At 41.4% G+C, this 14,410-nt stretch overlaps 1 protein-coding gene and 1 long non-coding RNA gene across 19 annotated transcripts in view; one reads left to right on the forward strand and one right to left on the reverse strand.

The window, feature by feature from the left end:
* The first annotated feature begins 4,474 nt into the window (after nt 1–4,474).
* The window catches only part of cacna1a (calcium voltage-gated channel subunit alpha1 A), a 133,198-nt gene continuing 123,262 nt past the window's right edge, over nt 4,475–14,410 (forward strand). For 17 of the 18 annotated variants that reach the window (XM_023333825.1, XM_023333833.1, XM_023333835.1 and 14 more), the window contains exon 1: nt 4,973–5,482. In XM_023333825.1, coding sequence (XP_023189593.1) covers nt 5,187–5,482 — 296 coding nt within the window. In that variant the 5' untranslated portion in view covers nt 4,973–5,186. Of the gene's footprint in view, nt 4,615–4,972; nt 5,483–14,410 lie in introns of those variants that run through there. The other variant, XM_023333826.1, reaches the window with a different exon arrangement.
* LOC111608625 lies at nt 4,666–5,159 on the reverse strand. Its single transcript, XR_002752775.1, has 2 exons — nt 5,072–5,159; nt 4,666–4,975 (listed from the first exon to the last, which is right to left on the reverse strand). It is a non-coding gene; the product is annotated as an uncharacterized LOC111608625 (long non-coding RNA).

The raw sequence follows: 14,410 nt of genomic DNA on the forward strand, positions 1-14,410 counted from the left end.
CCTAACCAGAGCTCACAAGTAGAAACGGTCGGAGTGGGCCCAGCCGTACATGAAGATTGATTTTCAAACAAACTTGTTCACTGATGACTGCTGTGCAACCCTGGATGGTCCAGATGGACGCAGTAGTGGGTTGGTGGTGGATGGCCATCACGTCCCAACATGGCTGTGACGTCAGCAAGATGGTGGTGGAGTCATGCTTTGGGCCGAAATCATGGGGAGAGAATCATTGGTCGGCCCCTTCAGAGTCCCTGAAGGAGTGAAAATGATCTCAGCAAAGTATACGGACTTTCTGACTGATCAGTTTCTTTCATGGTTCCAAAAGACGAGCTGTACCTTCAGTAGCAAAATCATCTTCATACATGACAATGAATGCTGCAAGGAATACCACTGTCATTGGAAAATCTGAGAAAATATCACTTGCATAATAATTTGGACCATGGTGTATATTATTATGCAAGTATAATATATATATATATATATATATATATATATATATATATATATATATATATATATATATATATATATATATATATATCGCATATGAGGTAAAAAGAACCTTCTTTGTCTGTAAATAATGTTCCAGCCAGAACTCCTCCAGTGGCAGTTTTAGCCTCATCCTGTTTAAATACCGGAAAACTTTTCCTCTTAAGAATCATTTGCTGGCCAGTTATTAATCAGTTAATCCAAGACGCAATAAACAGGTAAACTGCACTGGTGTAAAGTCAAGCTGGAAAGGTTGAGATTTTCACATGCTGATGCTAAAAGTATATTTTGTTGCACCCTGTGCGACAACTGATACACTGAAAGAATGCAATAAAATGTTTATTGTCTTATTGGAGAAAGGAATTGAGTTATTTGTTTATTTGCACCTTGTGACGCTTTTCAAAATTTGTATTAGAAAAGGCTGAAGTGGATAAATGAAAGAAGTCGGCAGGATTTGGCAAAATTTGTTATCCGATTAATCGATTAATCATTTAATCACAGATTAATCGGATGAAATTAATCTTTAGTTGCAGCCCTAAAATTCACTCCACCCAAGTATTTTGTTAACAAAGACAGAGATGCTGTGCAGAATGGAAACCAAACCGCAGGTTTACGCCGGGAAGCTCGTCCCGACACAATCCGGGCGCTCCTCTTCCGTGGAGTTTGTTGAGACTCCGTCTGGTTGCAAAATATTCATGCGTGGCTCGGCCTCGGATGATGCATCCCAGATATCCGCCATATGGCCCACTTTCATAGTTCCTCTAACAGCCCTTTGGAGTGGAAACAGAGCTTCAAACTCCGGGTGATGAACAGCCAAAACTGGTGCGGGAGGTTTGGGGGGAGGGGGGGACGAACGGCGGGTAGAGCTCGAAAACGGCTTTCTGAGAAGAAACAGATGGTGGGAGGTACAGTAACTAACCCACCTGTGCACAATGCAGGTAATTGCTTCCAAAAGAAAAAGCACGGCGATATACGGTGCTTTAAACTCGTTTATATTTGCTCAGCACTTTGGATGGCACCTGCAAAAGAGAAAACTTTTTTTTTTTTTTTAAAACCTCAGAGGAATCTGTCGGTGGATGTTTCAGCACCAAGGACAGCGTCAACCGGGTTGGTTCGTTTTCACAACTTCAACTGCTTCCTTACTTTGACTTGCGACACATTTAACATGCTGTTGTCCTTTTCCTTGAACTTATTATGACAGAAAACACACTTTTTGCAAACAGATCCATCTCCGTTTTGTCCTCTTTAGCCTCGCCCAACAGCTCGAGGGATTGCTTCAAAGCAGCTCGGAAGCCTGAGCCAAAGCTTCAAAAATAGCTTGGAGGAAGGAGAAATAACATGTTTCTTTTCATTTCCACCCAAGCAAACAAACAAAAAACAAAAAAACAGGACAAAGCTTAAAACTCTTGTCTTATTCCCTCTTGAAAGTTAGTTCTGCTTATTTGGCTGGCAGACATTTTACGACATTTATTAACTGGGAGACCATTCAAAATCACGCTGGCTAAAAACAATCCTGACTGGATGTCTTGAATTAGATTTTATTCCATCTTTAACTCAAAGACGGTTTGCAGGGAACGACATTTGAACATACATTCGTTAGATTTGGCAGTGGATTCAGAATTGCATAACGGCGTCAAGGATGGAAATGGAAGGACAAAGTGTCTCTAACTTCTTTTGAGCCGCAGTGAACTGCAGAGCCATGCAAAGCTACTTCTTTCCCGTCGGGTTTTCCCACATATTTTCACATATTCTCAATAAAAATGTATTTTTTTTAAAGTAAGATTTAATGTTACAGACTGGGTATTTGCAACATTTCCGACCCCAAAAAGTCACTTTTGAATTCAGTCCAGCTAAATAAAGCTTTTTTGTTTTTTCTTTTTTTTAGAGCCACAAATATTCCACAACCTTCTGGAAACAGATAACTTATAAAGATAACAAATATTTAACATAGAAAGCTTGTCATTTGTAAAGAAGCAAACACTTATCTATTGATGTTTTCTATTTTTAGAAGGGGAAAAAAAGACAAAATTCAGGCAAAAATATGGATACATATATAATTTTATATAGCTTGTTGGTATATGTGGACAATTATTTAGGAAAACAATAAAAACAATTTACAACCAAAGTATATTTTTAAAAATATGTACATTACTGGTACTTTACCAATTCTATTAAATAAACTGAAAAATCTGCTAATCATTTTGAGGACCGTAACGATCTGTGCAAACCATGTATGATTCACATAAAACACAGAAGACTTTAGTGAAATGAGACAAAAATACAACTTTTTTTTTTTGTGTGGCAAAAAATAGCTGAAATGTGAGTCTGTAGATGTGCAACGCTGGCAGAGAGACGTTCCCCCAAAAAACTCATGCCAGTCACTCGCGGAGGTCAGCGGATCCCTGTAAATCTGCTACAGCGGAAATTTCACTGCGATCGACTCTAATTTGCCATGTCAGGTTATTCCAATCAGCCACTCCCTCCGCTTATGGCGATTGCTTCTACAAACAAGTAATGTGTAACTTCAAATATATCAAATTGGACTTCTTCTTTTCTTGAGGTCTTAAGTAATGTTTGATGATTTGGCGTCTCTTTTTTTTTTTTCCAGTTTCCATTTGACTGATGAGTCAAATGGAAACTGGTGAGGCCGGACGTCGCACCTTGCCGCACAGGTGAAGCCGTCGGAGCGTAACTGCGGCGCGCTTTGGGGAGCGGGTTGGGAGGCGCCGTGCGTCGTGCGCTGCATGGCGCGGCCACGGATTTGCGCGTGGCGCTCGGTTCCCGTCAGACCGATCGGATGCTCGGAACGCGGCGCAAGCCCGACTTGAACGCGTTAAAGAAGAAGAAAAAAAAAAGCCAAAAGAAAAACCCGCAGGAGCATCTCCACTCGAAGGGGTCTTTCGTTTACAGTCTCCCTCCCCGCATCGGAGTCGGACTGACGACTATCGTTGGTTGACTTTCTCCCCGTGGGGGGTGGGGGGGGTTTGAAGGGGGGCGGGGGATGTGAGAGGGGCGCCGGGAAAAAAATCCTAAAGAGGGAAAGGGAAAAGGTAGTGCGCGCAAAAACGGCAACGGGGGAAGGGAGACGCGAAAGCGACGTCGGACCTGGCTGGCCGCCTCTTTCGGGTTTCAGGAGCGTCGGGGAGGCGGGGAGGTGGGAGAGGAGAGGAGAGGAGGCGATGCTGCTGGGCGGGGATGGTGCTCGGTTTCTGCCCGGCGGTGGAGGAGAAGATGCGAGCTGCTGTTCCGGCGCACCTGCACCGCCGCCGTCGTCGCGTTTTTCGACCGAGAATTGATGATGGTGGTGATGATGCTGCCGGCATCATCCGGATCCTGTTTGTCTGGGATTCTTGTTCCCCCAACTCTGGATTATAGATGATTATCGTGGACACTATCTTTTGATTTATTTATTTTGTTGTTGTTTTTATTTTGTTTTTTGGTCTTGTCTTTATTTAATCAACTCGGGGTTTTTTTCTTCCTTCCTTCCCCTTCTTCTTCTTCTAATTTCTTTTACGCAAGGAAGAGATAGACTGGTAGACTTGAGGATCGGAGTATTTTCATCTCCAAGTGAGCGCAATCACGCCCAAAAATCAGTGACCGACGCCTTGTAGAAGAGGAGGAAGAGGAGGAGGAGGAGGAGGAGGAGGAGGAGGAGGAGGAGGAGGAGGAGGAGGAAGAGGAGGAGGAAGGGGGGATGCCGCACCGTCCATTACCAAATATCAACAAATGTCACCAGGCTCGGATTTTGGGGAAGCCCCCCGTCGGTTGACGTCTTTGCGTGTGCGCGGAAAGCCGCGGCGGCAGTGAAAGGTGGCAGCGGGAGCCACATCAAACACTGCGGATATATGGAACAAGAAGATATGAATTATTAAAATTTTCACTCTTATCTATTTCTATTTTTATCCGGCTGAGTGTGTGTGTGTGTTGGCGGGGAGGAAAGAAGTAGAAGGGGGGTTCGGGGGAGGAGGAGGAGAGAAGGTGGAACCAGAGGGGGTTGGGGGGGGAAGACAACTGCAGATCCTGACAAGATGCAGGGAAAAGACGCAGTCTGGAGCCGGCCTGCTCGCTGGAGATGGATGCAATACTACTTCTCTCAATGCACAGCTATGCATTCTGATCGCGTCTGAGGTGATCGATTCATCCGCCTGCGTAGAAACGAGAAGCGACTGCTGACTTTTCTTTTTTTTTTTTTTTTTGTTCTTCTTGTTGGAGCGGCTTTTCCTGATCAAATATAATGAAATAAGAACAGCATGACAGAGAGAGGAGAAGAGAGGGCGATGCCTTGATAAAATATTCATTTATTTCCTCTAGAGAGAACTGATTGTACAGAAATTATATAAACACATCGCCGTGTTTCATATCCCGTCATATTCCAAAAATACACGATAACTCGCTTTCCTTTCCTTCTCTTCTCTCTAATCCCATCCCTCCCTTCCCTCTTCTCTCGTCCTCCCAACACAAATGGAGGTGTCTTCTTGGCGCTGAAGACCTGGGGAAGGAAAAAAAGAGAGAAAAAAAAAACACAAACAAATAAAACAGATCTAGATAGAGCTGGAAGGACCGAAAGCGAGAGACAGATCCGAACCTCCATTCTGCATGTGTCTTTGGAGCCGAGGCTGATGGGGTGGTGGCATGTGGAGGTGTCACTCTGAGGTTTCCCCCCGGCTCCTTCCTAACCTCTGGCGTTTGGTGTCTGCAGAATGGCGCGCTTTGGAGACGAGCTACCCAACAGGTACGGAGGAGGAGGAGGTGGTGGTGGCGGTGGTGGCGGGGGTGCCGGCGGACAAGGGGGGCCCGGCCGCGGCGGCAGCAGGCAAGGTGGGCCCCCCGGAGCGCAGCGGATGTACAAGCAGTCGATGGCCCAGAGAGCCCGGACCATGGCCCTGTACAACCCCATACCCGTCCGGCAGAGCTGCCTAACGGTCAACCGCTCCCTCTTCCTCTTCAGCGAAGACAACGTGGTGAGGAAGTACGCCAAAAAAATCACCGAATGGCCATATCCTTTCACAGCGGGCCCACCAAGGTACCGGCGGGGGTGTGTTTGGCTGGAGTGCTTCGGCTTAAGGTGTGGCCTTAATGTGGCGGATGAAAGTTCGGAGTTGTGTTTCGATTTGACATTTAAAATGCTTGCGTGTGTATGCAATAAGCTTCTGCGATGCACTTTCCTGTTTGAGTTTCTTCTGAATGAATCGTTCTGCTGAAGACGATACTAGTCGCACAGATGAAGATGCATCGCGTTCTAGCACAGTTAGCAACTTGTGTGTGTGTGTGTGTGTGTGTGCGTGTGTGTGTGTGTGTGTGTGTGCGTGTGTGTGTGTGTGAGAGAGAATGTGTGTTGGTTGCTGTCAGATCTGAGTGCTGATGTCAGCATTACGAGAGCTTATAGCGCCACGCAACCAGTAGGTAAGGGAAATGGCTATTTCCCATTCTTATCCGCTCTCTAACTACCACTGACTCTCTAGAAGTAGTTTATGGTTTATCCAGCAGAAAAACGACACACAAAAAACTCTGAAAGCTAATTATGAGAACACAGCGGCCTACTTATGTCTTAAATAATTTTATACAATTTGGGGCTGGAGACGGGCTGAAAAATGTATCGCAATATGTTTCATGTCAGCCGATACAGATAATTATTGAATAGTTTTGTTTTTAAATGCTGCCAAAGTTGGCAGTATTGTTTTGTGTTTAAGCAGTTAAGGCATGGAGGCTAAAGCTTTCATTGCTGCTGCAAGTTACTCAACAAGTTGTTGCTAGGTAACCAAAGAGTGAGCGAGTTAGTTGATGTCACACATGTTTATGCCAAACGTTTTGAGCGCCAGGTGCTTCTGGTTCACATGCAAAGTCGATGTGAAGGCGCGTTGAGGGCCGCCGCGGCGTGTTTGCCAAGAGCGTCCAACTCGTTCAAAGCCTGGTCCTCACAAGGGGAAACGTTGTTTTTGGGTCAGGGGTCAAATTTAGGACGAAGGTGTGAATTGAGTTTTGGTTAGGGTTCGGTATGTAATGATTAGGGTTAGGATAATGGTAAGGTTTAGGCTGTAGAAATGAATGGAAGACAATGGAAAGTCCCCACAATTATAGTCACACAAACATGTGTGTGTGTGCGTGTGTGTGTTGGCAGTGGGGGTTGTGGTGAAAGAAAGTACCTGGGTGCTTAGAATGAAAGTGACTCTGAACTCCATTATTGTACCAAGAGGACATATTGTCTTGGAACTAAGATTCATGTCAAGTGATGTAAAGATTTAATGAAGAGTTAAAGCAGTAGAACAAGCAAGAAAATGTCTAAAAACTAAAGATTTTTTTTTTTTTGGCATAAGCAGAAAAAAAGATGCGTATTAGAAAAAAACTAAGCTACATATATATGTTGCCTAGACAGGCAATACAGTACAAATAGATTTTGACTAGAGACAGGAAAGACACAACTCTTCATGTGTCAATAAAACTGATAACTAGTAGCAAGCGTAGATCAGATGCTAGCAGGTTTCAGTAGTTTTAAGTATTTAGTAGACAATGAACCAGTGGATATTAAACAATCAGATGGAGATACTGGCAGTACCAAGGCTGGTATCAACTGACTTACCCAGGTTAGCTAGTTCACTGTGGCCGAAAGCTTAGATGTGTGTTTACTTAAAGGATAAGATCAGAAGTATCTTATGAGCTTGTAGTTATGGCCCAACTCACAGATTAGTGTATGTTGGATACTTTAAGGCCTAAAAGGCAGAGGGAGTAGGAACAAAATCACAAAACTAAGCAGCCAAAGATCAAGGTAAAAAATAAAAAAGTTTTAAAGGTGGCAAATAAAGGAGAGATATCATGTAAAACAGACCTTTTTTAACCTTTAGATCATGTTATACTGTTATTCCCTCATCAAAACATCCCCACTGTTGCTTTGATTTGTTCATGTTTGTTTTAGGAATCCTTTAATCTCCCATGGCAACCATTTAAGGGTGCCTGAATGGTTGCTCATACTCCGTTTTAGAGCCTCAGTTCTTAGCTGAGCTTCTGCCTCACACAGCCTCCTCCTCAGCTCCTCCAGACTAGCGGCAGCAGCAATTAGCAAACACCTGGTGGAAGTGCAAGTCTGCTGAGTGTAATATACAACTACAACGCTCCTACGAATGGTTGTAAACAGCATCGGCATGGAGAAACGTTGTTCTGATGGCATGCCGAAGGGGAAGGTCTATAAGGGTAGCAGCTTCTTAAAGAGACGGAAGCCAATTTCAGGTGTTTGATGGAAAGTCAAATTGCACTTAAAGGGGCATTTTCCAGGCACAGAGTGCCATTTTATAGCACAATCAAGTTACTATGTCACCTTCAGTTGTTATAAAAATGCTAAATATTTCAAATGTGACTTAAACAAAATTTTACTTAGTAATTTAACACCTTGAATTTGGGCCTCTGTCTCTTTAAGAAACTCCTGCTTCTTTCTGAAACTCCACCTTCAGGAAGTCATCACAACACGGCTCCTCTATTAACCCTTTAACTACGTCTTTACCAGCGTTGCACTGAGAAGTAACTTGTATAATGAGCTCAGTAGATGCATAGCTCTGCCAGGTGTTTGCTAATTGCTGCTGGCTAGTCTGAAGGGCTGAGTAGGGGAGTCATGGCAGAGAGCTGCTCTGTGAGGTGAAAGCTGGGAAGCTTGGAAACTGCAGCTCATAGGAGGAACTGTGCCTCAAAGGCGTTTAGCACAGCTGACTGGTTGCCACGGGAGATTAAAGGATTTCTCAAACGTGCATGAAAGAATCAGCAACACTCCAGGTATGTTTTTGATGAGGGAATAACATTATAACACGATGTAAAGCTCAAAAAAAGTTTATTTTAAATAAACATCTAAAAGTACAGAGTTACTTGATTTTGCTATGAAATGACAAAAAGGGTGTTATGGCAAATACATAACACCCTTTTCCCCCCACCATCCTCCCTTAAATTAAGATTTGAAGAGAGAAGCATCAACTGTGTCACTATTACACTAGACATGTTTCCCTGAGAGATCACACTAGCATTAAATGCTAGCTCAAACTGCATTCTGGACGGTTAGCCTCTCCAGAACCATGAAGTTTGACTTTCATTGTTCTGCTTCGTTGTCGCTCATTTTCAGGCAGTCTGTATTCACCACAACTGCTTACTTACTCAGATTAACGGAAAAATAGAAAATAAAATGGACATCAGTACTTTCCGCCAGGCTGCTCTGGATCTTATTTTGCACTGGAAGTGAAATCGGTCTTGAAAATCTTAGCAGTTTTTTTTTTTTGTCACTTTTTTGACATGTGAAAAAAGTATTATTAAAAATTGAATCAATTAAGAGCAGGTTAAAGTGTTTACAATGTTCACTTTCTGATCTGAAAATGAACTGAGCATATCCCATCATGCCACCATCTGTACAGAGCCGGGCTGTGTCGGCTGCCAGATGCTGTGGCTTCTTTCACATGAGGCCCAAAGGACTTCATTATACCTCCCTTCCCTTCCCTTCCCTTCGCCAGTACTTTCACATTCCCTCTCTACGCTCCTTTCATGTTCGCCTCTCCACCGCTCTTCTTCCCCCTGCAACCCGTTTTCTTTAAATGTACCCTCCTCCATCTTCTTCCACTTTTAAAAAAATATGATTACCTGTTTTACGCAACTGCCAAACTCTCCTTATTTTAGTTAATTCAGGGCGTCCTAATTTGCAGTGTAAAAGTGGATGGAAATAATAATAAAAAAAAGTAAATAAATATGTAAGGTGTTATAAAAGTTAAGCTTAATCTCCATAGGGCTCAGATTTTAGAGAATTCAGAGACTGGACCTTGACTTGACCACTGTAGCAACCAGCTTTTTATAGAGGGGCTCTTACCTCCATTCTGTCTCCTTCATTGATGTTTGACTTTAGTGATTGTTTTTGTAACTGCGCATTGGCAAAGAAATTCAAATTTGGACTCAGGCTAACCTCAGAAACGTTTGATGAGTTTTCCTACGTCGCAGTATTAGCAGCAAACTTAAATCGGTGGATTCTTCCGTGTCACGGGAAGTTATGTCCTCTCCAAAGCTAGCAACTGATCTGACTAATGACAGGCTGGTGCCAGTAACTTTTTTTGTGACTTTCTTTCATCTGGTGCCGGTAACTGGGTGGCCGTCACTCACGTACCTGTAGCTTCCGTTGACTTTGGAAAGGCTGGTGACTAGCATGACTCGGCTACCTCGGCTTTGTCACCCACTGGATTGGTTACTTTTTCTGTTGTCCATTAGCATGAATAGTCTAGCATTAGCCGTGCGTGGGCTAGCATTATCCTTAAATAGACTTCCAAGTAGCATAGGCTAGCATTAGCATTGGACTGGCTAGTATTAGCCTTTGTATTAGCCAACTATCATGCCTTGGCTGGTCACTGACTGGTTCTCCTAATTCCTCTACCGTCCATTAGCACAAATAAGCTAGCATTAGTTTTGTATTGGCTAGCATTAGACTCGGGTAAGCTGATAACTAGCATGAATGGAATATTCTACTGGCTTCCTTATTTTTGAAGAGCAGCTAAAAGACACAGGCTTTAGTTTCACATGACGTTTTTCCCCAGGGAAGCAAAAAGTCACGGGTTACTAAAAGCCAAAACAAGGAGGGGAAACTATCTTTATTTCCTCAGTATTGTTTCCAAAAGTGCAGCAACAAATGTTTGTGAAAATGAAACCAAAACCTTCAATGTGACGTGAATTCCACCACTAAATAAATGTAGTCAAGCTAAATGTTGGATTTAAAAATAATCATGTGTGAGATTAAAATACAGTAATGGAATAGTTGTTTAATAGTTGTTTTGTTTTTTTTAACTATCTTTAACAGGAATTTCAACGATTCTGAAGGGCATTGTAATATGAGAGCTGTTATGTAACATGTAAAAGTTGAAAATTATTTAATCTTATTTTGATGTTTTGGTGTCTCTAGTTTCTAAATGGCAAAACTCATAAAGGGTTGGTTGGTCGCTATTCACTATTTTCTCTTATCTTACTTAGAACTGCAAAAAGCAAGAGCTTTCACTTCCTGCTTTCGAAAAAAGCAGGAAGTATTCCTGCTTTTGTCTCCTTTTATTAATGTCTTTATTCTGGAGAACAAAGACGTTACTGTTTATTTTGTTGGCCAAGGACCATCAGATATGGTTACAGCATTATTATGTGAATGTTGTGCTTGTTCGTTTTTTTTTTTTTTCTTTTTTCCATTCTGTGTCACTCTCTGACCATCTGCTCTGAGCAGTCATTGTCTGTGTGAGTTTCACGCTTGCTCAGCTGGATCCTGGCCACGCTGCTTGGTATCTCGTGAGGAAAAGGACATGTGGAGAGAGGTAGATACTAAGTAACACAGAAAGAGAGAGAAAATGAGAGGCAGTGGACACCAAAAACCTTCACCAAACACTGAAAAACAACGATCGCTTTCAGTAATAGTTTGTCGTCAAGACTCTTTAAATGTAATAAATGTACAGAGCTGATATTCAGTCTTAAAAATATGTGTAATTCTTGAATTCCCAACCATTTTTTCCCCTAAAAATGAGCATACTTTAATCATTTTTGTTTTATTTTGGAATGAAAAAGTATTTTCAGCAAGTCGGTTTTATTAAAATGTGAACGATAAACATATTTTCAAACAAGAAAGTGTTATGCGAGGAATGCTGGAATATCAAAATCTATCTCCAAAGAAGATTTAAAATCCTCTCTGGTATATTCTGATGTTTTGTAGAATCCACAGAAATGCTGTGTGTTTAGTATTTGTCTGCTTTTAGTCTAAAAAGACTAAAAAGACAACTTACCACTAATACTGAGATTTTGCAAAGTCAGTATTAGTTGTGTGTTAACATATGCTTTAAATTATCCGAGTTTGCAATGTTCACTTACTTAATATTAAAATACTATTGAAAAGTTCACTTATCTCAGTAACTTAACTTACTACGTCAACATGTCATATATGGAGTATTTAAATACAGACGGATGTTTTCAAGCCCTTATTTCTATTAATTATGATGATTTTCTGCTTCCAACTAAACAAAAGCACAATATTTAACATCAGAATATCACACCAGATCAATAAAAAAAGCATTTTTATTATACTAATCTCAGCTTAATGAAAAGTATGTTTTATTCCTGCTTAAAGGTTATTTAAAAAAGCTACTGTTAATGTTGCAAATGAGTTATTTCTAGCCTTTAGGAGACCAAATGCTGCGTTGTCCCTGGATATTTGTACTCAAGAGATTTGTGTTTCTGGTTGTTTTCAGGCTGAAGCTTTATTTTATTTATTTATTTATTTGGGCAACTGAAACAGAATAAATTGTTATGAATTTTGGCACTTCTTTCAAAGCCACAGTACAAAAGAATCCTGTCGTGTTGTATCGCAGGAACTGGTGCTACAATTAGCTATGCAAGTCTCTCAACTATTGGGACAGAAAGGACTAATTTCAGAGAATTTCAGACTGATGATGCTCTAAACAGTCATTGGCTCGGAGCGGTCGTTGGCAGGTCAGAAACAAATGAAAAAAAAGAGGCATATTTCACGTTCCTTAAATGCATCAAACCTGCATTTCTTTATAGCGTGTTGACATTTTGATTGGAGGTAGTTGCAAAGATCATTGCAATATTAGTGTTTGTAATATCACAACAGCAAAGGAGGCTGCTTAAGGTTTATTTCAGGTGCTGCATTAGAAGTCCGGACTTTGGTTGTCCTCCCTTGCAGATCCACACGATCACACTCAGGTATGTTGATGGAGACATTGTGATGAAAGAAAAGAGAGTAAAGAGAGAAAAATGTCATTGCACTTTTTATTTTTAGCGGTCTCCTGATGCAGCTTTTCAAAATTCCGATACGATACCAATATTGCAGCTCTCAGTATTGACTGATACTGATACCGATACTCGATGCGATATCAGAACGAATCGCACAGAGATGTATTGCTTATTTTGTAATGTGGAAAGTTAGAAAATCATTCATCAAGTGATACTACCCAGAAAATAATAATTGACAACAATAGGTAGAAGAACAAGTGACCCATTTATTATTAACTAATAAGTTAATAATACAAGTGGTGCTGGTTAGAAATCCTGGGGCGGACTAAATGCTGGAGTGGAGTGCTAACATTGGCATGCTTATATCGAAGATTTTAGATTTTGTCTGACATCTGACCAAATATCCGATATTGATATCTAATCTGGACACTCCTAGCCATTTGTAATAATTCTGTGTTCCTGTAATGTTTCATAACGAATCATATCCCCAATTCTGTGCGTTTTTAAAACATCCGTCTTCCTGTCTCTCATCTCGGAACTAACTTGCCAATTTTCTCCTGTCGTGTGTTAAGTGGTTGAACACATAGAAAAACGATAACCCTCTATTTTTCCACAAAAGGGTTTCTAACAGCCTGAAGGCTCAGATTGTGGTAGGCCCGAAATTAGCAGCGTGCCTCGTCTGTTGGTCGAGTTTGACTAAACGCTTACGTAAGCTTAAATAAACACACGCATGATGCATGAGCACACACACAACCTGACAGATCAGCTTGTGGATTGGCTTCATCTGCCCAGCTTGGAGCAACGCTCCCGGCTGATGGCGCTCCGAGCGCTCTGCGTGTTTGTGTGTCTGTAGGGGTGTGTGTGCGTGTTGGGAGCAGGTGATACTGTAACACCTGTTCACTAGTATCACTAACCTCAGGGGGCGTTGGAGCACAAACACATGCTCTCAGACACACGCATGGCCGAGTCAGTGGAGCTGAGTTGTTGGCAGGAAAAAAAAAAAGAAGCCCCATTTGGGATTTTCACGCTTCACTGTGCAATCTCTTTCTCTCTGTAATGTATCCTAATATATCCTGGTGATACAATAGCACAATCTGTGGTTTTAACACCATAAGTAATAACTGGGGCTGTAACGATACTTTCACCAAGTAAAGTAGTCCTGTAGCTAGATGTTTTGGATTCTTCAGTCACAAATTCCCTTCTGTGATTCGTCTATGGCCTTTTGCTTTTGCTGTGGAATAATTTTTTTTTTTTTTTAAATCTGTTTTTTCTTTAACAAATTGATTAGCTACATAAAATATTTGTCGCATCAAATCCTGCAGCCGCTAAAAACTGATACCACTCCATTTTTGTTGACATTTCATTAGGACGGAAGTTGGGCACCGTGTCTTCTTCAGGGGTTTTTACGTCGTTTCCTTCTGTGGTTCTCGGAGGAGGGGAAGAGTTTTTTCAAAGCACCTTAATCGTTTGAAACAATGCAGTGTGAAAACGAATCGCAGCAGCTTGAAAATGTAACAAATGTTGTAGGTTGGTGCCCAGTCGAACCGACGCCACCGGACCGTCAGGTGTGACAACATCCTCAGAGTCAGATTTAGGTTGAGATCCACAAATGAGATGCTAACTTCACCGTTGTTAGCCAAATACCCAGCTGTGTTTTTTTTTTTTTTTTACAGGCCTTACAGTTTTGTCCGTTACTCTGTCACCATTTATTTTTTAGTATAAATCATCCAAAATGTTTCCATATGAGTTGTGAAGGCTCCTTACAATCCAACAGAAAGTCATTAAATCCCATTTTGAATTTGGAAATGATGGCAGCCGTTTAAAAACCTCAAAGTTTGGCAGTGATCTATATTATATATTTACAAAATGCTCTGCCCCTTTTAGCAATCCTATAAATCGCTAACAGAAAATGCTAAATGCAGTTTAAAATTTCATAAATGATTTTGTCATAGCTTCGAAATAGTGATACTTTTCTCCACAGTGACTAGTCTGACGCTTTGACCTTGAGATTGCCTCAATTTCTAAAAGAAATGTGTCTGGCAGAAAACACAGAAAAAAAAAAAAAACGCACATGCCATTATTTTAGCTTCCTAAAATAAGCTAAAATTTCATAGCTTCTTAAGAGGTACAAAGTTACCTTAATTGGAAATCAGCAACAGAATTCTGATTGGTTCTTGTCTAAACTTTAATCTGA

Source organism: Xiphophorus maculatus, chromosome 5 (assembly GCF_002775205.1).
Source record: "Xiphophorus maculatus strain JP 163 A chromosome 5, X_maculatus-5.0-male, whole genome shotgun sequence".
Classification (NCBI taxonomy): Eukaryota; Metazoa; Chordata; class Actinopteri; order Cyprinodontiformes; family Poeciliidae; genus Xiphophorus; species Xiphophorus maculatus.